This window comes from Bos indicus, chromosome 6 (genome assembly GCF_029378745.1).
Source record: "Bos indicus isolate NIAB-ARS_2022 breed Sahiwal x Tharparkar chromosome 6, NIAB-ARS_B.indTharparkar_mat_pri_1.0, whole genome shotgun sequence".
Taxonomy (NCBI): Eukaryota; Metazoa; Chordata; class Mammalia; order Artiodactyla; family Bovidae; genus Bos; species Bos indicus.
Window position 1 is genome coordinate 23,614,495 of NC_091765.1, and position 21,923 is coordinate 23,636,417.

The 21,923-nt window shown below is 37.2% G+C and overlaps 1 protein-coding gene across 8 annotated transcripts in view; it reads right to left on the reverse strand.

The window, feature by feature from the left end:
* BANK1 (B cell scaffold protein with ankyrin repeats 1) overlaps positions 1 to 21,923 on the reverse strand; it is a 319,023-nt gene that overhangs the window by 160,999 nt on the left and 136,101 nt on the right. For all 8 annotated transcript variants that reach the window (XM_070791140.1, XM_070791144.1, XM_070791143.1 and 5 more), the window contains exon 7: positions 10,286 to 10,482. In XM_070791140.1, the coding sequence (XP_070647241.1) occupies positions 10,286 to 10,482 (197 nt within the window). The remainder of the gene's footprint in view (positions 1 to 10,285; positions 10,483 to 21,923) is intronic.

Here is a 21,923-nt window from a genome sequence, read left to right on the forward strand (position 1 = left end):
TCTTCTAACTCCAACCAGAAATGACTACATGCTGCTCCATGAGACCATTGTTTCACTTAAATACAATATGCTATAATTCAGGATAAATATAAGGAAGAAAAGGGGACGACAGAGGATGAGATGGCTGGATGGCATCACTGACTCGATGGACGTGAGTCTCAGTGAACTCCGGGTGTTGGTGATGGACAGGGAGGCCTGGCGTGCTGCGATTCATGGGGTCGCAAAGAGTCGGACATGACTGAGCGACTGAACTGAACTGACTGACTGATGTATTTACTTCTTACATAATTGCTTTGAGAAAAAAGGCTTCATATATGTTACCAAAGACTACTTTCAAAAGTTAAAATAGTTAAACAAAAACATTTAAAATCACTTGAGTTTAACTCTGTTCAGATAGGGACAGCTTTCTCTCCTCTTTGGTTCCTAGGCTCCAATGCTCACTATCATTTTTTAAAATACAAAGCTCAGCAGAGTTATCAATATACTTTTGTACTATCAGAATATAAATACAAAGGATGAAAATTAAAAGATAATGCATTGGTAGTATTTGATTTTAAGGAAGAAGGAGATATGCAGTACTTAAAATCATTAAATGGAGCTTAGTTGGGCTTAGGTGAGAAATACAGCTCTATCAGATTAGTGCACTATCTCCAACAAATGACAATCTAATTTCCTGATCTGTAAAATGAGAGTAAAAATGTCAAACTCATACAGATTAGTACACTGATCTAATATGTTATCACCAAGCATAATGCTTGATACAGAAGCATTCAATAAAGGAGAGCTTGTTTTATTTTCTTTCCTTTCCTTTCTTGAGTCAGATCTATATGGAACAAAAAGAATGAGCTTGAGCTGAGTCATGTTTCAGGATACATTATAGGAACAAGGCCACTAATCTCAAGCAACTTACTTAAATCAGTACACTTCATATGAACAGCCAATTTACAATTTCATGGCGAGTATTCCCAATCAAGAAAAGTAAAAATTACCTCCATTCTGATCTTGCACATTAACAATTATGCTACTGGTCAAAAATTGCAATATTTTCCTGAAAATAAAATTATTCTGTTATCTATTGTTAATGGTATCCTCATGCTTAGTAATTGTTCATTAACTACATACTTATTGAATAGACAATAATAAACATAAAATGGAACTGTTTAGTTCTCTGATACTCACAAGAGAAGTACATTATCTCTCTCCTTGTCTTGTCATTTGCAAAAAAATAAGAGGCATATAATTTATCATGATAAATTTACTGCATAATTTATCATAGTCCTTGCCATGTAAATGCCCACTATTTCTAGGACAGATATTTTACAAATTAGAAAACTGGCATATCTCTTTCTAAGAAAATACATTTTAGTACGAACAGTATAAAAATAAAATCACAAAATATCTCTAGATGTTTAGATAAATAATGATAAATATGGTGGATAAAGTTTTAATGTATTGTGTTGGCCTGAATCTAGTTCTTAAAGGATAAAAATTGTTTGTGGAGGATTTGAAGAGAGACTCAAGAAGATTAAGTGTGGGTATTGACACTAAAACACTGGAATATTTGCCAAGGTTAAAACCACTTGGCACTGTAATAATGCTGCTGCTGCTGCTGCTGCTAAGTTTCGTCAATCGTGTCCGACTCTGTGCGACCCCATAGACGGCAGCCCACCAGGCTCCCCCATCCCTGGGATTCTCCAGGCAAGACTACTGGACTGGGTTGCCATTTCCTTCTCCACTGAAATAATGAACAGCTTTAAATGTATCTTTTACTAATGGTAAGTTTCTGGAGGCTACAAGAATTTTTTTCCGGTTTAATGTTTTTTGTATCCAAATTTTACTTCCCCATAGTCTCTTCTCTTAAAGAACTATAAGAAAATATTTATTTCTCATCTTGGACAAACATCCAAATAACACTTACAATTTTTTTCTTTAGGATGAGAGTCATTACTATTGTTATTAATCAATAAACATTTATTATCTACAACATGGAAGACATTAGGTTAGATGCTATGGGGAATATGGAATAAACAGAGCATGACACTTGCCTCCAGGAACTGAAAAGTTAATGTAATCAACACTAACTGATTAATTCATTCAATGCTTATACAGTGAACACATAGTGTTTGCCAAAAACTGTGTTAGTTAGATATTAAAGAACTGTGGTGAAGAGGTAAAACTATCTTGCACTCATGGAATTCATAATGTATTGGAGAGACAGACATAAAAAACCAACAAGAAAATACAAATAAATAGCTATTCACCAGCACTTACTTCAAACTATAAAAAGTCCCATGGAGGAGTGGGTTCTCAGAAACGGAATAGTGGACAAATATTTTATTTAGGAGGAAGGAATGTTTAGGTAAAGGGAATAACTTTTAATAATTACACGAAGGAAGGACAAATACATAATTACAGATAACTTTTATTGAGTGCTTATTACGTATCAGGTATTCTAGTGCATGTTTCATATGTACTTATGTTTATCATAACAATGGTACCAAAACAGGTGTTTATCTCCATTTTAGAAATGAGGAAACCTAAGCAAGGAGAGATGAAGTGATTTACTTAGGGCATGTGCCGTGTGTGTATGACTCATGCGACTTGTGTCTGACCCGCTGCAAACCCATGGACTGTCGCCCACCAGGCTCCTCGGTCCAGGAGATTTCCCAGGCAACAATACTGGACTGGGCTGCATTTCCTACTCCAAGGGATCTTCCAGACCCAGGGATCCAACCCGTGTCTCCTCCCTTGGCAGGTGGATTCTTTATCATTGAACATCTGGGAAACCCTTAGTCAGGGCACATGGCTGGAAAGCAGCAGAGCCAGTATTTAGGTAGCTCTTGAGCATAGGTGCTCAGCCTCTAGCACATAATGTTCCTAAATTAGGCTAAAGTTTGTGATGGAAATTGAATGTATAATAGTGGAGGTATATACCTACAGCCATTTTCTATGAAAGTTTCCGGGAATAGGTGGTTTGAATTGAGATTTTGGCATGGTTAGGAGATCAGGATATTTTATTTAGGAGGAGGAATGTTTAGGTAAAGGGAATAACTTTTAATAATTACATGAAGGAAGGACAAATGGACTTTGGTGGCTGAGGTGTATGCACAAAAGATACGTCTACAATAGTTAGCTGGGCTAAGCCATGGTGGGTCCTCAGTGTGCAGCCTGACATGGGATGATTGGAGGCCACCAAAACTGAGAAGGAAGACCTCCCTGGGGGCCTTTTCAGCACAGTTGATCAAAAGGGAGATAAGGTATAAACCAAGAGAGCCACAGAGAGAATGAAAAGAAGGGAACAGATGTGATAGATGACATGTAAGTGCAACTGTTAAGATAACCAAATTGATAGTTGAATCAGGGTAGTGTGAGGAAGACGGAGGCTATGAATGGGTTCACGGTTACATCAGACATATTTTTTAGCAGGGTGACTTTGGGACAAGGTACTTCATCTCTACAAATCTATTTCCTCATCTGAAAAATGGAAAATAGTATACGCATTTGTGACTATCTAATTAGGAGTTGAAAATGACTTTCAAATTTTCACCAAGTCAATATTGCAGATAATTATGCCATTAGAAAGGATGAAAGAAAAGGAACATTTGGGTGTGTTGAGATCTAGAGGCCTGTAACATATCTATGTGTACACATTCAGTTTGCTAACTAAAATTGGAACCTTAATTCAGGAGGAAGGTCCAGGCTAAAGACAATGACTATCAATCATGAGAGAAGACTGTGTAGAAAGAACCACAGCTGATGGGGTAAGAGAAGGAAGTTAGAAAGGATCAGTGGAGATTTAGAAAAAAGACAGGGTCGGGGAATCCAGTGCCAAGGTTTGAGAGCAATCCAGTGGATCTGATCTAAATTACTCATGGCCTTTGACAGAGCAGCTTTAGTACTGGGCTGAATGCAAAGCTTGGGTTGTTAGGAGGAAAGAAATAAGTGAAATGAAAAGTCATTCTTTCAGTTAGTTCTGGACCTAAAAAAAGGGATCAAAGAGAAAGCAGGGCTATTGGGAATGTGTGTGTATTCAAACATGTTTGTTTAAGAAAGAGTCAACATAATGGGAGAGATTAACGAGGAAGAAGAGAGAGGCTATGATTGATGCTGAGGTCTCAAGTTGATATGAATAACAATAAATCAAAAGAAAATAAAGTGAATGCAATATCATTTATTGTGGATCTATTACACCTTTTATGTGTTCACATTAATGTCATCAAGTCCTAAAACACCCTGTAAGGAATTATTTTTCCTATTTGCAGATAAAGAAACTGAAGCTGAGAGAAAACAAAGAGGTTGTTCAAGGATGGAAATGTGGTATTTGATGAAGTTAGGATTCAAATTGAACTTGGCTGAATCCCAAGACCAAATGACTAGAAGAAAGATAAGAATTTGACAAAGAAGACAGAGTTGAGGGAGTTTAATAGGATGTTTAGAACTGCACAGTTAGGGCATCAAAACTGAGTTTGAGGACTTAGGGAAGAATAAAAATCTGTAATGCACCACTGTGGTGCATTTAATGCGATTTTAGAAGGAGATTGCTAAGTAGCTCCAAAAGCATAACTGAGACATGAATTTGTAATGCATGCAGTCAAGTGCAGTTATGTGACTTGTTCCACTTTCTTCAGTTCTAACAAAACATCAATATTGAACAAAGGCCAGAATTCTAAAATTCACTGTAGGCTGGCCTATTAAAAATAAATGCTGAAGATAGCAGCTATGTTATTTGTCAATGAATACTCTAAACCTAAACTTGAAAAAATTCTGAATGTAGAAAGAACATGAGCAACATATTTTTAAAAGCATGGGATCCAGTTAAGGATATTACTGGTTCAGTGAGATCAAGCAAGTCCTTAAATTTGATACTTGCCTTTTTTTCCCATCAATGAATAAATATGTGCTGAGCATTTCCCCTGCAGCTGATGTTGGGAGGAGAGAGGAGTCCATTCCCCTCATCAACTTCTAGACTTATAAGGAAGAAAAATTATATAAGTAGAGCAGGGTATGCTGCCATTTAGAGGGAATTAGTATACACTGCTGGGCTAAGTCGCTTTAGTCATGTCCCACTCTGTGCGACCCCAGAGACGGCAGCCCACCAGGCTCCCCCGTCCCTGGGATTCTCCAGGCAAGAACACTGGAGTGGGTTGCCATTTCCTTCTCCAATGCATGAAAGTGAAAAGTGAAAGTGAAGTCGCTCAGTCGTGTCCAACTCTTAGCGACCCCGTGGACTGCAGCCTACCAGGCTCCTCCGTCCATGGGATTCTCCAGGCAAGAGTACTGGAGTGGGGTGCCATTGCCTTCTCCTAGTATATACTAGTGTGTTCTAAATTATATGTAATAATCCACTAGGGAACAAAACAGAATATAAGATATCAAATAAGCAAAGCCAATATTGAGAGAAATAATGGGCCAAAAGGAATGAATGTTCCCTGGGCTAAGCATAAAGCCTACCTTCCTACAGCAGTCAGTCAATCATTGTGCTGTACGAGGGATGGATACTTCAGGTGCTTCAAAATCTACCTCTTCTGTACTTTCATTCCAAACCCTGACCATTTGAAAAGGATCAGAGTCACTGTCTACCAGGCAGACACTAGAGGGCAACAGAATCAATCTTCATCTCTCTCATTCTGGTGCACGTGCACACACACACAGACACACTAGCCCACACTAGTCCACTGTCCACAGGTGTAAATAGCAGTGTCAGGCTATGTCAGTGAGAGCAGGATGTCACAAGAATCCCATCATGGATGTAAGCAAGAGAAACATTCAGTTAGGAGTCTTCTTGAAAAGTCTACTGGAGAAACTACAAGAAAAACTGATTTTCTATTTCTGAAATTTTCATGAACATGAGGTATCATTAAGATCTTATTTATATATGCACCAAACTACGTGATTGAACAATGTGGTGGAGAAAAAAAAGATGCTATCTGAACACTGTACGGATGTGACAGTTGAACCATAAAGAAGGCTGAGCGCTGAAGAATTGATGCTTTCAGATTGTGGTGCTGAAGAAGACTCTTGAGAGTTCCTTGGACAGCAAGGAGATCAAACCAGTCAATCCTAAAAGAAATCAACCCTGAATATTCATTGGAAGGACTGATGCTGAAGTTGAAGTTCCAAAACTTTGGCTACCTGATGCGAAGAGCCATTAGAAAAGAACTTGGTGCTGGGAAAGATTGAGGGCAGGGGGAGAAGAGGGTGACAGAGATGAGATGGTTGGATGGCATCATCGACTCAATGGACATGAGTTTGAGCAAACTCTGGGAGACAGTGAAGGACAGGTAAGCCTGGGGTGCTGCAGTCCATGGGGTCACAAAGAGTTGGACATGACTTAGCAACTGAACAACAAATATCTGTTGGCTCTCCAATTCCACAGCAAACCCACAGAGGAGGATGTATTTCTCTATTTATACACGATGTAATCATTTTGTGAAATGTTTAAACTGATGGGGATAAATAGGGTAACATACTGAGGATAACACAAAGAAATATCACTTATTTTGCTTAAAACACATTCTAATTTTTGCTGTGTATTTCCTCTGAAATCACAACATATCTCACAATCTGTAGTCAAGTTTCAGTTTAGTTTCAAAGTTTCAGTTATTTTTGACTTAAAAGATAAGTTTTTAGAGGATGGAATTAGTTGTCAGGATTGCTACTTGATATCTGAAATAGTTAGATTTTCTCAAGAGTCCTTTGAAACGAACTGTGGTTCACACTCAATTGTGGATTTAAATACCAATCCTTTACCTCTGTCCATCCACTTTTCACATTAATTTTCTCAGAAGGCATTGTTAGAAACTGAAAATTGAGTAGTTTATTTAAAAGACTTTATGGATTATAGAAACATATGGTATTTTTATCTATAATAGTACTGAAAGCATAAAACAAGTGTAGGTGTTAATTAGATAACCAGCAAAGCATGTTCCAAGTCTCACATAGCTGTTCTTTAGTTGCTAAGTCGTGTCCGACTCTTTTTGTGATCCCCATGCACCGTCGCCTGCCAGGCTCCTCTGTCCATGGGGTTTCCTAGGCAAAAATACTGGAGAGGGTTGCTCTTGCTGTCTCCAGGGGATCTTCCCAACCCAGGGATCAAACCTGCATCTCCTGCATTGGCAGGAGGATTCTTTAAGCTACCTATTAATAATGAAAGGCTCTGCTCATAGATTGTGTATAAATTAACCTTTCAAAGTAAAAAGTGACATGAAGAAATGTCAGGAAAGTGATTTGAGGCCCCTTCTTCTCTGCTTCCTCCTTGCTTCTTCTTCATCTAGTTAACACTAAGATACGGATGGCACTTCTTTGTTTATGAATGTTTGCTAACGAGTCTCTTTTTTTTTTCTTGATTAAAAAAAATCATGATTGGCTTTTTCTTCTACCAATTTTATTCAGTCATGACCAAAATCACTGTGTTGTAATACCCTCTGAGATTCTAAAATGAACAGTGTTTCACTGATGGAGGACTAGGAACAATTGAAGAAATCAGTAAATCAGTTGGGGGTATGTTTGAATTTAAAAATATACATTTCTGCAGGGCAGAAGTATGGTCAATTGGTGGATTATAAACCTCAAACTGAAAGAATAGCTATTTCTTTAAACAATTCCGAAAATAGCTCATGGAACATTTGAATGCATATGTGACAACTCTGAGATCTATCAGAATGTGATTATAATATTGAAGCTGTATAAATATTATGAAAGAAACAATAAAGCATTTTAGCAATGCAAATAGATTGCACATTTTCTCTATTAAGTTTAGATATACTCTTAAAAAGACATAACTATTATAACATAGTATAAAATTTCATCATGTGTTTATCTGACATACTTTCAACAAGCAGATAAGATTATTGGATTTATTTTAAATAAAACTGGTCATCAGAAGAATATTAGAAGAATAAATCAATAGGAAACACCCTTTACCATGCATGTCGCAAGCTAATTCATACATTCCTATTTCCTTAACACACATTTACAAAAGAACCTTTGGTAGCTTGCAAAATTACTGTACCTAAAACTATTCATAGCCATAAAATGTGCTTATAAAAATGCTGTCCCTTACAATAACTACAGGCACTTCCTTCAGCTATAGTGACAGCAAAACATACATTTGCAAAATAATTGCTCCATCCTAGCTATAATGGCAATGTCTACTATAGACATACTGGCAAAATGCAAACTACTAACAAAAAGACAGAATACAAAAAAGAGTTTGTCAAATTTAATAGAGTAATTATCAAGTATAACCTTGCAAAATTAGAATGCAGCCACAGTGAAAGAGGAAATACTAAGTCACCTAAAGACAATGATATCAATCAAATATCAAAGCTATTATTGCAGAAGCAAAGGTATAAATACCCAGAGGATGTGAGAGAGAAAAATTTATTTTCCACATCCACTGAATCCTACCCTCATACTAGCTTGCAAACCTACTGTTATTATTATTTAGTACCATATTATTTATGAAGTATGTGTAGTGTGCATGGGGCTGCATCTGTTAAAGTTGAGTCCTCACTGGAGAACCAGAAGTGAATGCATAACCCTTTGAAAGTCAATTTATCTTAGAAAGTAACCCTGGATGTTGAAAACTTTCAAGAGGAATTTTAAGTCCAACAGTGGTTAAAATTTTGAGAATAAAGTTGTGTAGAATTGAGTCCCCAGGATGTAATGAACAATAGTACTGTGTGTCAATGTACAAGGTTGAATTGAATTGACTCATTGACTTACCTGGCATGTTGCATTCATCAATGACTATACATGATGGATAATGACTAAAATGACTATACTCCCCACATACATGACAATCACTATATAAAACCTTTCCAGGAGGGAAAATTATGCTTATTCCTCATTTGAAGGACATATAAGATTAAAAAGTAGTTTATTAGTTTCTGTATATATTTTTGTATTAATTTCTGTATTCTTTTACAAGCAAAAGATATCCTATTATAATTCCAGATAGTGGATGATACCAATACTCTCCAATGACCATTTGCTATTCTTAAAAGTGGGGAAAAAGTTGGACTGGTTATCATTTTGTCCTCTGGAAATAAGAAATACTAACGATTTTCATTAGTCCACCATTATAGTGACTTAATCTAATAATCAGAATATATGCTAAAATGACCAGAAGCATTTCAATGTTCTCTATTAACTGTTTACTGGCAATAAAATTATTTATCTTTTGAGAAACCGAAGACAAATTTTGACATATTCACCAACACGGTAATTGACTACTATATTTTCCTAAGAGCCATCAGAAGTATTATAATTCACTTTCTCAAGCAAAATGTGTACACCTTTGTTACAAACAGAAAATAATTGCTTTTCTAAATTTGACTATGGAAACACAAAGTGTGTTTTATGTACTAAGGTATTATCCTCTCCTTCAAAATTGTCCCTTGTAAACGAAAAAGTAGCATAGACATGTATACACCATCAAGTATAAAACAGATAGCTGGTGGGAAGCTGCTGTATAACACAGGGAGCCCAGCCTGGAGCTCTGTGATGATCCAGAGGGGTAGGCTGGGGTTCGGGAGGGAGGCTCAAGAGGGAGGTGATATACGTAAAACTGTGGTGATTCGCATTGCTGCATGGCATAAAGCAACACAACACCTTGTAAAGCAATTTTCCTCCCATTAAAAAATAAAAATAAAAACTGTAAAAAGAATTGTCCCTTGGTGTCATTCTTACAAAGCTAATATCCTTCAAAGGGTGTTCTAAAATTTGGGGCTTCAAGCTCAAGTTATACAAAAAGCAACTGGGACTTAACAGAGAGAGAAAAGGAGTCACATCCCAGAAAGAAACTTAAGCAACACGAGTTAGCTTTTTATTGGATAGACTCTTTGAATGGTTATCAAAATGTATTCCTTTAACATAATGAATATTTATCTCATTTCATGGGCCTAATAATGTCTTACTTAAGACTTTTGAACAAAAGACTAAAGGTAACGGGTCTTCATTTCCTTTGTATCAACTCCTTTCCAATACTGAACAGGTATTGTTAACAGGTTAACAACAGCTAACAGGTTATTTGGAAGCCAGAAAGGCCAGATAAGTTTCAAAAAGGGTTATTTAGGGGTGGGAGTATGTAATCAGAGCTGGTTCATGGCAATATTAAAACAAGTGGACTAATCTTGCAAAACGCTTAAGACAACCAATGACTCAGAACCAGCAGACATTACAGACTAGCCGTATAGTAGCATCACTGTCAAAAGAGCAATGTCCATGTACAAACACACTAATTTTAACAGTTTTCAAGATAAAATGGAAAAAAACAACTTACTGAAAAGTCTTCAAAGATTTTCTTGAGTTCTTTGTGACCATGCCTTTCAGCAATATGTGCTGGATCTGAACCTTCCAAATTTTTTATCTTAGATGCCCTGGTTGCTCCTGAACATTGAAGCAAATGAATAGCCAAGTTCTTTAACCCAAATTTTGCCGCACAGTGGAGAAGAGTTGGAAGTTCTTTGAAATAAGAATCTGAAATAAGCAAAACAGAATAATTTTTTTCATCACATTTGGAACCATATAAGAAAAAGTCAGACACAATCTATTGGGAACATGTGTACACCTGTGGCAGATTCATGTTGATGTATGGCAAAACCAATACAATATTGTAAAGTAAAAAAAAAAAAAAGATCACACCCCCGCCCCCAAAAAAATAATACCCACAAAGCTTTGCTGACTTGTAGAGTCAGCAAATAAGAAACCATCAATGGTTTAGCAGTGTAGACTCTCCCCTTTCTATTCCTTATCTTAAATCAAGCATACATCAATATTCTCACTAGCATTAGTGCCTCTCCCTTACTTGTATGGTAAGTTTAATATAGAAAGCCATATCAGTCTCAAATGTAAAACAAAACAAAAACATCACACTGTAAAAACTTCTTTTCAATGTATTTCAGTATTAACCAAATACTTAAATAACAAATGAATTCCTCTATAAGATCTTTTTTGTGTTTTTTACTTCCATGTCTACTTTGTTTCCTTTTGAAGTTGAAATGAACATGAAATTCCAGGAAGGGTTATGTTAGATTACTGTATGAGTTTTTTTCTTTCAAAAAGCAACTGCAGATTCTTGGGTAATGTGCTATGAGAGCATCCTGTGAACCAATGTAGACGGAGTTGTAAATTTTCCAATACACATCTCTGACTTTCTGGGCTGGGTGAAACAAGCCCTGTAAACAATACTGTAGCATTCTACATGGTCCAATCGCAACTCTCAGACCCTCCAGGGCCCCCATAACTGCCTGAATTACATGGGGAGATGTCTCGAACACATTGGGCCATACATAGTTAAGAACACCTATATTCGTTATGAACTTGACTATATCTTGTGACTTTATTGTTTATTTTGTGTTTAATGCACAGCTGTTTCACACCTTAAACTTGCTTTGATTTGGTGATGTAAACTTTTAAACATTGCAGATCAGCGTAGAACTGGTCATAGATAAAGAGCTAGAAATCCAGTAGCATGATTTTTAAATAACCTTTGTTTTTGATGGTAAGCAGTAAACGCCAGTAGTGACCAAGAACAAAGTGATTACACACACTATACTGGAGGGCTTTCATTTTTAATTCATGTTTATGAAGATTTAGAATTCATTCCTTGTGTTTAAAGGGAATGTTTAATTGAGAAATAAACATTTGTGTACAAAAAAAAAAAAAGTAACTGCAATAGCAAATACAGGTAGGCACTTTTATAAAAATCTTCAGTATGGAATTTTCCATTAGGATTTTGTAGGTTTCATGTCAATGTTTTGGAGTTTGAATTTCCTAATTACATATTAGTTAGAAGACATGTATTAATTATGCATAACTATAAGATGATGAATGCAAACTTCTACCCCAATGATAACACACACACATACACAAACTGCTGAGTGGTGGTTTATTGTTATTCTATACTTTCACACCTTGCTAGAAAAACTGTGTTATAGAAATTACACATCACCTTACTTTAATAGCTGTGGCATTATTAGAAGCAAGCAATGTGAAGATTTATAGTAACAGAAACAAAACCATCAAAGCAGAAGTCAATTATCTTTCAGCAAAATTCTGAAGCAGTGAAAACAGCCACCTCATAATGTTTTGGAAAATTGTGAATCTGGCCTCATTTATCTCTTTGCCATTTTGTAGACCAAAAAAAAAAAAAAAAAGGAAGAGAGAGGGGATTTAAACTTGGTGCTTTCAGTTCACTTGGGTGTGTGGGTGTTTGAGGGCTAAATAAATCATTTCATTTTTTGGTTTGTATGTTTAACCAGGAAACACAACAAAACAAAAACCTTTAGGATATGTTAAAGACTTCTGGTAAGGAAATATTTTATCCTTCAAAATGTGTTAGAACTAAATGGCTATAGGTAGATCTATGATTTAATTTCAATGACAAAAGCATTGGTCCCTTCTTGTATGGTGTGCAGTGAGCAAAAAATTATCAAGTATTTTATAAAGATGAGCTTATAATAGCTGAAACTCTTCAAGGTAGGTAGCAATTTTCAAACTAAAAATAATGTATTTTCTTAAAAAGGAGTTAAGATGCAATTTTCTATTTATTTTCATTTAAATAAACGATAAAATAATTTTCTGCTATAATTAAACCAAACCAAAGTTAGTAAAGAAAAATATTTGCATTATGTCAGAGTTTTACATGCCTTTGGTCATGTTTCTCTGTTATACCATCATTACTTGCCAGTCAATGCCTTATGCATTGTTCCTGCATATTGCTATTCTGGTATACTTTTAAATCACAGTTATTGCAGCACAAAATATTATTTTCATTAAATAAGTGTTTAATCAGTGTACAAATACATTCACCTTTTAACCTGTTTGTAAATTTCTCAAGTTTAAGGTGATATAGTATTAGAAACAACTATGATAAACTTTATTAAGAATCTCTCTTTTTATATACCAGGAAGAATAAAAAAGACAGTGACCAAGTGTACATGGTTTTTCAGGGCTCATTTCTTGACAGTTTTGATATTCTATGTTTTCTGGCACATAAAAGGAAGAAGTTCTGCTGATTTAAGATTATGCTGCGTATACTAAATGGGACTACAGGTTTGTAGGCTGGTTCCTTTATTTTCCATTTCTTTATTTCATTTTTAGTTGTAGCTGAAAACCCACTAACCTACTAGAAGGCTTTGCGAGCTTATAAACATGAAAAAGCTTTGGAAGTCATCTTTCCAGTTTCCTACCCAGTAAGAGAATTGCCTTCCTGCAGTCTATAAGAGATGATCTTCCACGTACTGCCTGCATAGCCCTAATGATCGAGTGTTTTCTACTTTCTAAGGCACCTGTTTCTTGATTAGACAACACTGATCATTAGACATTTTTACTTCTGTTGAGGTGAAATGTATTTCCTCTAAATTACCTGCTCTTCATATCCCTTGGGCTATACAGAATATGATCCTTATGAAAGTGCGGGCTTAGAATCAGCTGGCTTTGCCATATGTTCACTGTGTGAAGTTTCAGCAAGCCACTCAGTATTCGAGCCTAGCTGTATTTCAGCATCTCAGTATTTTAGCATCCAAGTTTGTAGGGCTATTGACATAATTAAATGACAACATATTCTAAAAAGTGCCCACAAGAGTCTTAGTTTCCTTTTCTTTCTCTCTTTTGCATCAAATGGTTTAAAGCTGCCTTGTCCTAACTCACCTTTGTCCCAATCTTATGATCACAAATTCTTTTCACTATTTCAACTAGTTATCATCCTAAGAGACTGACTCCACTTTTTAAATGGTGGATCTTTTTGAAACCTGCCCAAATGTGATCATTACAGCCATCCCTTTCATGGTCCTGGATGAGGTTATTTCTGCTGCTTAGTTTCATTACATAAGAAATGCTCAGCTTGCTAAGGTACATGACCAATAATTAGAAATTTTCTAATTTAAGTTTTTTTTTTAATTAATATATGGTAGAGTTAACATTTCAAAGGATTAAAATGTTTTGTAGGAGTAATATTAGTTGTTTTAATACTAATTAGATCATGACCTCTAGCATTATTTTTCAGGACATTAAGTTAAATATACTTAATGTATGTGTATATATTATTATATCAGTATACATATTATATTTATATATGAATAAAGGTATTCATGTCAATAAAGGCATAATTATGCTAAGAAATAGTTTGGGTTTTCTGGTATCATGCTTTTTATAAAATCATACTTTTTATATTTTACCTTGATTTGATTACTAGAAGAATTTGAGACAAGAATGAATTGCTCTGTGTACCATACAAGCACATTTGTAACAGTGTAAGATAAGAAAGTTCTTTATCTTAAAAAAACAAACAAATCTTGTTGGGTGAGCCTATCTTCTCTCCTGGGCATTCACTCAGTGTAGAGAATGCACACATGCATGGTCAGTCGCTAAGTTATGTCTGACTCTTTGTGGCCCCATAGACTGTAGCCCACCAGGCTCCTCTGTCCATGGGATTCTCCAGGCAAGACTACTGGAGTGGGTTGCCATTTCCTACTCCAGGGGATTTTCCCAACCCAGGGATCGAACCTGTGTCTCTTAAGTCACCTGCATTGGTAGGTGGATTCTTTATTACTGAGCCACCTGAGATGCCGTCAGAGAATGAGTGCTGATCAAAGAATGTATCAGTGACTCAGGAGATTATTGCAATCTATCCCTTGCTCTTCTTCAGTGCTTAACTTTATTCTAGACCACATGATTACTAATGTTTTTGCTTACAGATATTTATGTTTTGATTGCTTTTGAAAAATTATAGAAGTGTAATTTCACTGATCACGAGTTTCAGGAGTTTTGACAGTTATACATATCTATATAACCATCATCCAAAACAAGCTGAAGAAACTAATCACCATCGCAAGTTCCCTTCTTTTTCGTTCAAGTCAATTCTCCACTTCCGAGGCAACTACTGTCTAACTTTTATCAAAACAGATGAGTTTTATTTCGTCTGATATTTTACACAACTGAAATCATACAGTATATACTCTTGCATTCCATTCTCTTCTCTATTTCTGATGAGAGTGAAATCGCTCAGTCGTGTCTGACTCTTTGGGACCCCATGGACTGTAGCCCACCAGGCTCCTCCAACCATGGGATTCTCCAGGCAAGAATACTGGAGTGGCTTGCCATTTCCTTCTCCAGAAGATCTTCCCAACCCAGGGATCGAACCCAGGGATTGAGCCCGGGTCTCCCGCATTGGAGGCAGACGCTTTAATCTCTGAGCCAGAAGTCAGGTGTAATTCTTATTGTTTTCCAGTATGGCATGTGCTTTCCTCAATACACACATCCCCACCTCAACTCCTACCCCAGCTACTTTTAAGATTTTCTCTTTATCTTTGATTTTTATCAGTTTAACTCTGGGGTGAGTAGGTATAAAATTTTTGTATATATTCTGCTAGGGGGTTACAGGTATTATTGAATCTATGGTTTAATGCCATTCATCAATTTTGGATCATTCCCCAGCCTTTAGTTCTTCAAATATTTTTCTGCTCATTCTCTCTCTTTACTCTGAGAATTCAATTACACATATGCTTAATATGTAGTATTATCCCATAGACCTCGAGTCAAAACTGAGTAGATGAACTGAGTTTGTTCTTCTTTTAAGGCTTTACTTAGACTCTGGATTTTTCATCTTTTTCAGTTTGAATAATTTATTATGACTGTCTTCAAGTAAACTGATTCTTTTCTTTTTTCCTACAATTATGCCCATCTAATATCCAAAATTTTTCTGATATTATATGTTTCTAGAATTTCCTTTTTTTAAATTATAATTTCCATTGCTCTGATTAAATTTCCATCTCTTCATGCATTTGTACCATTTTACAATAGATTCTGTAACATACATATCGTAATTATGTTAACGTTCCTACTTGATCATTTCAACATCTGGAGCATTTCTATGTTTGCCTCTAATGACTATCTTCTCTTGACCACAGGTCATCTTTAATTCCTTCTTTGTATTTCTTGTAATTTAATATCTGGTGCTGAACAATATACCTAAAGGATCAAAGTAAATAATATCTACCCCAAGAAAAGGCACACCCTTTCTTCAGTCAGACAACTAGACTTGAAAGCGGACTCAAACTAATCTGTAGATGAGCTGAACTTCGTCATTTTTTTTTGTGACTTCACTTAGATTTAGTTAATCACTGGCTTCAAATACTTTGAGGGCAGAACCCTAACTTTCTTGCACAGCTTGGGATCTAAGCTTCGGTGAGACTCAAGAAATCTCTGTTGCTTTACAGACTGGCTGTCAGCCCTTGGGTAACTGGATGGTTCTTTTTCCTCTCAAGTTCTGCCTCCAGAAGTTTTCACATCAGAATATCTCACTCAGATTTTGTGCAGCCTCTGTATACACCCAGTTAAGGTAGATTCCTTACTCTCCCAAATAGGGGATATTATTTCACTTTTACAACTCTCCATATTTAGAATCTGTTTGCTGCTGCTTTCCATACAATAAAAGCTTTGATGGAATTTGTTTCAGCAACTCTGTCCCACTCCTGCTCTTTAGCAGCCACTAGTGGCCCAATGGCACCCCACTCCAGTCCTCTTGCCTAGAAAACCCCATGGAAGGAGGAGCCTGGTGGGCTGAGGTCCATGGGGTCGCGGAGAGTCGGATACGACTGAGCGACTTCCCTTTCACTTTTCACTTTCATGCATTGGAGAAGGAAATGGCAACCCACTCCAGTGTTCTTGCCTCGAGAATCCCAGGGACGGGAGAGCCTGGTGGGCTGCCGTCTATGGGGTCGGGTCGCACAGAGTTGGCAGCAGCAGCAGTGGTCCAAGAACTGAGAACTTCCATATGTACAAGAAGGACTTAGAAAAGGCAGAGAAACCAGAGATCAAACTGCCAACATTCGTTGGATCACAGAGAAAACAAGGGAATTCCAGAAAAACACTGACTTCTGCTTCATTGACTACGCTAAAGCCTTTGATTGTGTGAATCACAACAAACTGTAGAAAATTCTTAGAGATGGGAATACCAGACCACCACCTTACTTGTCTCCTGAGAAACCTGTATGCAAGTAAAAAAGCAACAGTTAGAGTCAGACATGGAAAAGCTGACTGGTTCCAAATTGGAAAAGAAGTATGTCAATGCTGTATATTGTCACCCCGTTTATTTAGCATATATGTAGAGTATATCATGTGAAATGCCAGACTGGATGAATCACAAGTTAAAATCAAGATTGCCAGGAGAAATATCAACAACCTCAGATATCCAGATGATAACACTGTAATGACAGAAAGTAAAGAAGAACTAAAGAGTCTCTTGATGAGGGTGAAAGAAGAGAGTGAAAAAGCTGGCTTAACATGCAACATTCAGAAAACTAAGGTCATAGCATCTAGTCCCATCCCTTCATGGCAAATAGAAGGGGGAAAAGTGGAAACAGTGACAGACTTTATATTCTTGGATTCCAAAATCAGCACGGATGGCAACTGCAGCCATGAAATTAAAAGGCACTTGCACCTTGGAAGGAAAGTTATGACAAACCTAGACAGCATATTAAAAAACAGGGACATCACTTTACTGACAAAGGCCCATCTAGTCAAAGTTACGGTTTTTCTAGTAGTCATGTAGAGATGTGAGAGTTGGACCATAAAGAAGGCTGAGCACCAAAGAATTGATGCTTTTGAACTGCAGTGCTAGAGAATACTCTTGAGAGTCCTTTAGACTGCAAGGAGATCAAACCAATCAATCAATCCTAAAGGAAATCAACCCTGAATACTCATTGGAAGGACTGATGCTGAAGCTCAAGCTCTGATACTCTGGCCACCAGATGCAAAGAGCCAATTCATTGGAAAAGATCCAATTGGAAAGATCCATTGGAAAAGATGCTGGGGAAAAGTGCAAGCAAAAAAAGAAGGGTGTGGCAGAGAATGAGATGGTTAGACAGCTTCTCTGACTTAATGGACATGAATTTGAGTGAACTGTGGGAAATCGGGAAGGACAGGGGAGCCTGGAGTGCTGCAGTCCATGGGCTCTCAAAGAGTCAGACACAACTGAGAGACCGAACAAGTGGTCCTCAGGTATTTTAAGGGTCTTTCTTGACCTACTACCCGCCTCCAGAATTGACATACTAACTTTGTGCACGTAAGACAACCTACAAAAGAGTTAGTGGGTGATGCAGACCCACTCTGTAACTGGGGCTCTTTGGGATTTTCATTCATCACACTAGCTTAAGTGCAGCCATTATATATTTGCTAAATATTCAGCTGGTTTTTCTTTACTCCTCATCTATAGTGAGTTATTATCTTTTTGCTCTGTAAGGGATGAAGGAAGTTACGAGTTGCTTCTCTATCGTGAAGGACTTGTTCTTTCCTGGAACTTAGTTCGTTCAGATTTCTTTTGTCATTCATTTTCTGCTGTATTTAAAAAGGCTACTATGGTTTTGAAGATCATCTTGCTTATTCTTCCTATCACATAAGAATAGTAGACTTCCTATCACAGATTTCTTTTGTCATTCATTTTCTGCTGTATTTAAAAAGGCTACTATGGTTTTGAAGATCATCTTGCTTATTCTTCCTATCACAGTAAGAATAGTAGACTCTTATGTTGTTGTACATCTTAATCAGAAGCCAAAGTCCTATGAGACCTAAAGACCTTAAGCTTATCATTTCTTAAATTCACAGCATTTGTTTTATAAATAGTTTGTTTATCTCACCTATTAGATTAAAATAATAGATTCCTTAATAAGATATTTAAAAAAAACTTTTAGAGTGTACTTAATCTGTAATATACATCTATTTCATTTCGTGGCAATTTTCATTTAATCAAGATTCTTTGTTCTATTGTTGTTGTTCATTTGCTAAATCATGTCCAACTCTGTGACCCCACAAACAGCAGCAGGCCAGGCTTCTCTGTCCTTCACTATCTTCCAGAGTTCACTCAAATTCATGTCCATTTAGGTGATACTGTGTAAGCATTTCATCCTCTGCCACTCCTTTCTTCTTTTTGCCTTCAATCTTTCCCAGCATTAGTGTCTTTTCCAGTGAGTCGGCTCTTCACATCAGGAGGCCAGAGTATTGGAGCTTGAGCTTCAGCATCAGTCCTTCCAATGAATAATCAGGGTTGATTTCCTTTAGGCATGACTGGTTTAATCTCCTTGCAGTCTAAGGGACTCTCAAGAGTCTTCTCCAGCATCACAGCTCAAAAGCATCAATTCTTCAGTGCTCAGTCTTCTTTATAGTCCATCTCACATACATATGGGCTTCCCTGGGAGCTCAGTTGGTAAAGAATCCACCTACAATGCAAGAGACCCCAGTTCAATTCCTGGGTCGGGAAGATCTGCTGGAGAATGATAGGCTACCCACTTCAGTATTCTTGGGCTTCTCTGGTGGCTCAGCTGGTAAAGAATCCATCTGCAATAGGAGAGACCTGGGTTTGATACCTGGGTTGGAAAGATCCCCTGGAGAAGGGAATGGCTACCCACTCCAGTATTCTGGCCTGGAGAATTCCATGGACTGTATAGTCCATGCGGTCGCAAAGAATTGGACACAACTGAGCAACTTTCACTTCACATCCATACATGACTACCAGAAAAACCATAGCTTTGACTAAATGGACCTTTTTTGGCAAAGTGGTGACTTTGCTTTCTAATAAGCAATCTAGGTTTGCCATAGCCTTCCTTCCATGGAGCAAGAGTCTTTTAATTTCATGGCCACAGGCACTGTCAATAGTGATTTTGGAGACCAAGAAAATAAAATCTGTCACTGCTTCCACTTTTTTTCCTTCAAGGTATAAGTTAAAAAAGCCATAACTCACACTAGGGTGTGGCCAAATTGCTTTTAACTTTTTTTCCTGACAAATTTTCAGTTTTCAGTTGTTTCAACCAATGTCTTTCAAATGGTAATTTTAGAGGAACAGAATTAAATGTCTGGTAGAGGAATATTCCAACAAAAATTCAATTTCATTAGCTTTGGAAATAAAAATAAAGAGATGACCTGGAACCTAGTAAAGAAATCAAGTCACATATTTATTTAGGCTGAGCCATTTCTAACAGTTCAAGATAATCCCTATAAAAGATGGCCAATAATTAGATTGAAGTTCTCAAACCAAAGCTTTCAAAAGATTAACCTAGCTTCCCAGAATAATAAAATGGGAATATGCCCAGTGTTCGCTTTAAAATTTTTAAAGTAAGATGCATACGCAAACTGGAAGTGCATGCATGTAATCCTCTGTTCTCTTAAATCATTATCTGGAATAGTAAATCTTTATTCACTCAATGTGTGATGGACAAAACTATGAAGCACACACCAGAGAAGATAAAAAGTCAGGGGATCTGCCTTCTAATTTCAGCTCAGCCACTAAATCTGTGGTACTTATGAAAGTTCTGTCATTTCCCTGGACCTCTATTTCTCATTTATAAAATTATAAGTTTGGGGTCAGAATTGCAGGACTTAGGATACTCTTCTGGGCTGGAGGCCATACCACAGATACTTTTAGGGTAATTTTCCCTGGATGCTAATCAGATACCAACTAAGGTGGTAAGGATGATATTTGCAAAGTTGAATAAAGGTAATGATTTCCATTCTTATTCCTTTCATCATAGGGTTTGGAGTCAGATGAAATGTTACTATTTCTGTGGATCTATAAGACAGTACATGACTGGGTTTATGAATCTGATTGCTTTGGAGGAGCACATATGCAACATATGAGGCGTTACTCTTCCTATCCTGTTGAAAGAGTAGACATAACCTATTTAGAATTGCAGACAAAAAATAATACCACCGAGATTACTGTATTTCTAGAATCTTGATACCATAAATTAAGTGAACAAGGGTAATAATGGAATATTAAAGTTCTTTGGTGCAGTTTGTTATCTCTCTAGAAACTTTATTTATATGCATGTGCAATTGTATTTTGTTCCTATGTTCATTTAAAAAATACCTTTTGAAGATTACAGTATGTTTGCTTCTGATTCTGAACAGCAAAGGGACCAAGAACCTAGAAATAAGCCAAGAGAGTCTAGAAAGATCCAGGAAACTTGGAACACTAAGAGTATGGAAACAAGATGGGCTGGGTTGGGATCAAATGTCTAGTTACTCTACCTCCAGGACATGGCTTCCAGGTAGAAAGTTACCCACTGTCCTTTGTATGGGTTTCACACAGAAAGCCAAAGAATGTGTGCTCAGTTCAGTTCAGTTCAGTCGCTCAGTTGTGTCCGACTCTTTGCGACCCCATGAATTGCAGCACGTCAGGCCTCCCTGTCCATCACCAACTCCCAGAGTTCACTCAAACTCATGTCCATCAAGTCAGTGATGCCATCCAGCCATCTCATCCTCTGTCGTCCCCTTCTCCTCCTGCCCCCAATCCCTCCCAGAATCAGAGTCTTTTCCAATGAGTCAACTCTTCGCATGAGGTGGCCAAAGTATTGGAGTTTCAGCTTTAGCATCATTCCTTCCAAAGAACACCCAGGACTGATCTCCTTTAGAATGGACTGGTTGGATCTCCTTGCAGTCCAAGGGACTCTCAAGAATCTTCTCCAACACCACAGTTCAAAAGCATCAATTCTTCGGCGCTCAGCTTTCTTGACAGTCCAACTCTCACATCCATACGTGACTACTCGAGAAACTATAGCCTTGACTAGACGGACCTTTGTTGGCAAAGTAATATCTCTGCTTTTAAATATGGTATCTAGGTTGGTCATAACTTTCCTTCCAAGGAGTAAGTGTCTTTTAATTTCATGGCTGCAATCACCATCTGCAGTGATTTTGGAGCCCCAAAAAATAAAGTCTGACACTGTTTCCACTGTTTCCCCATCTATTTCCCATGAAGTGATGGGACCGGATGCCATGATCTTCGTTTTCTGAATGTTGAGCTTTAAGCCAACTTTTTCACTCTCCTCGTCCACTTTCATCAAGAGGCTTTTTAGTTCCTCTTCACTTTCTGCCATAAGGGTGCTGTCATCTGCATATCTGAGGTTATTGATATTTTTCCTAGCAAT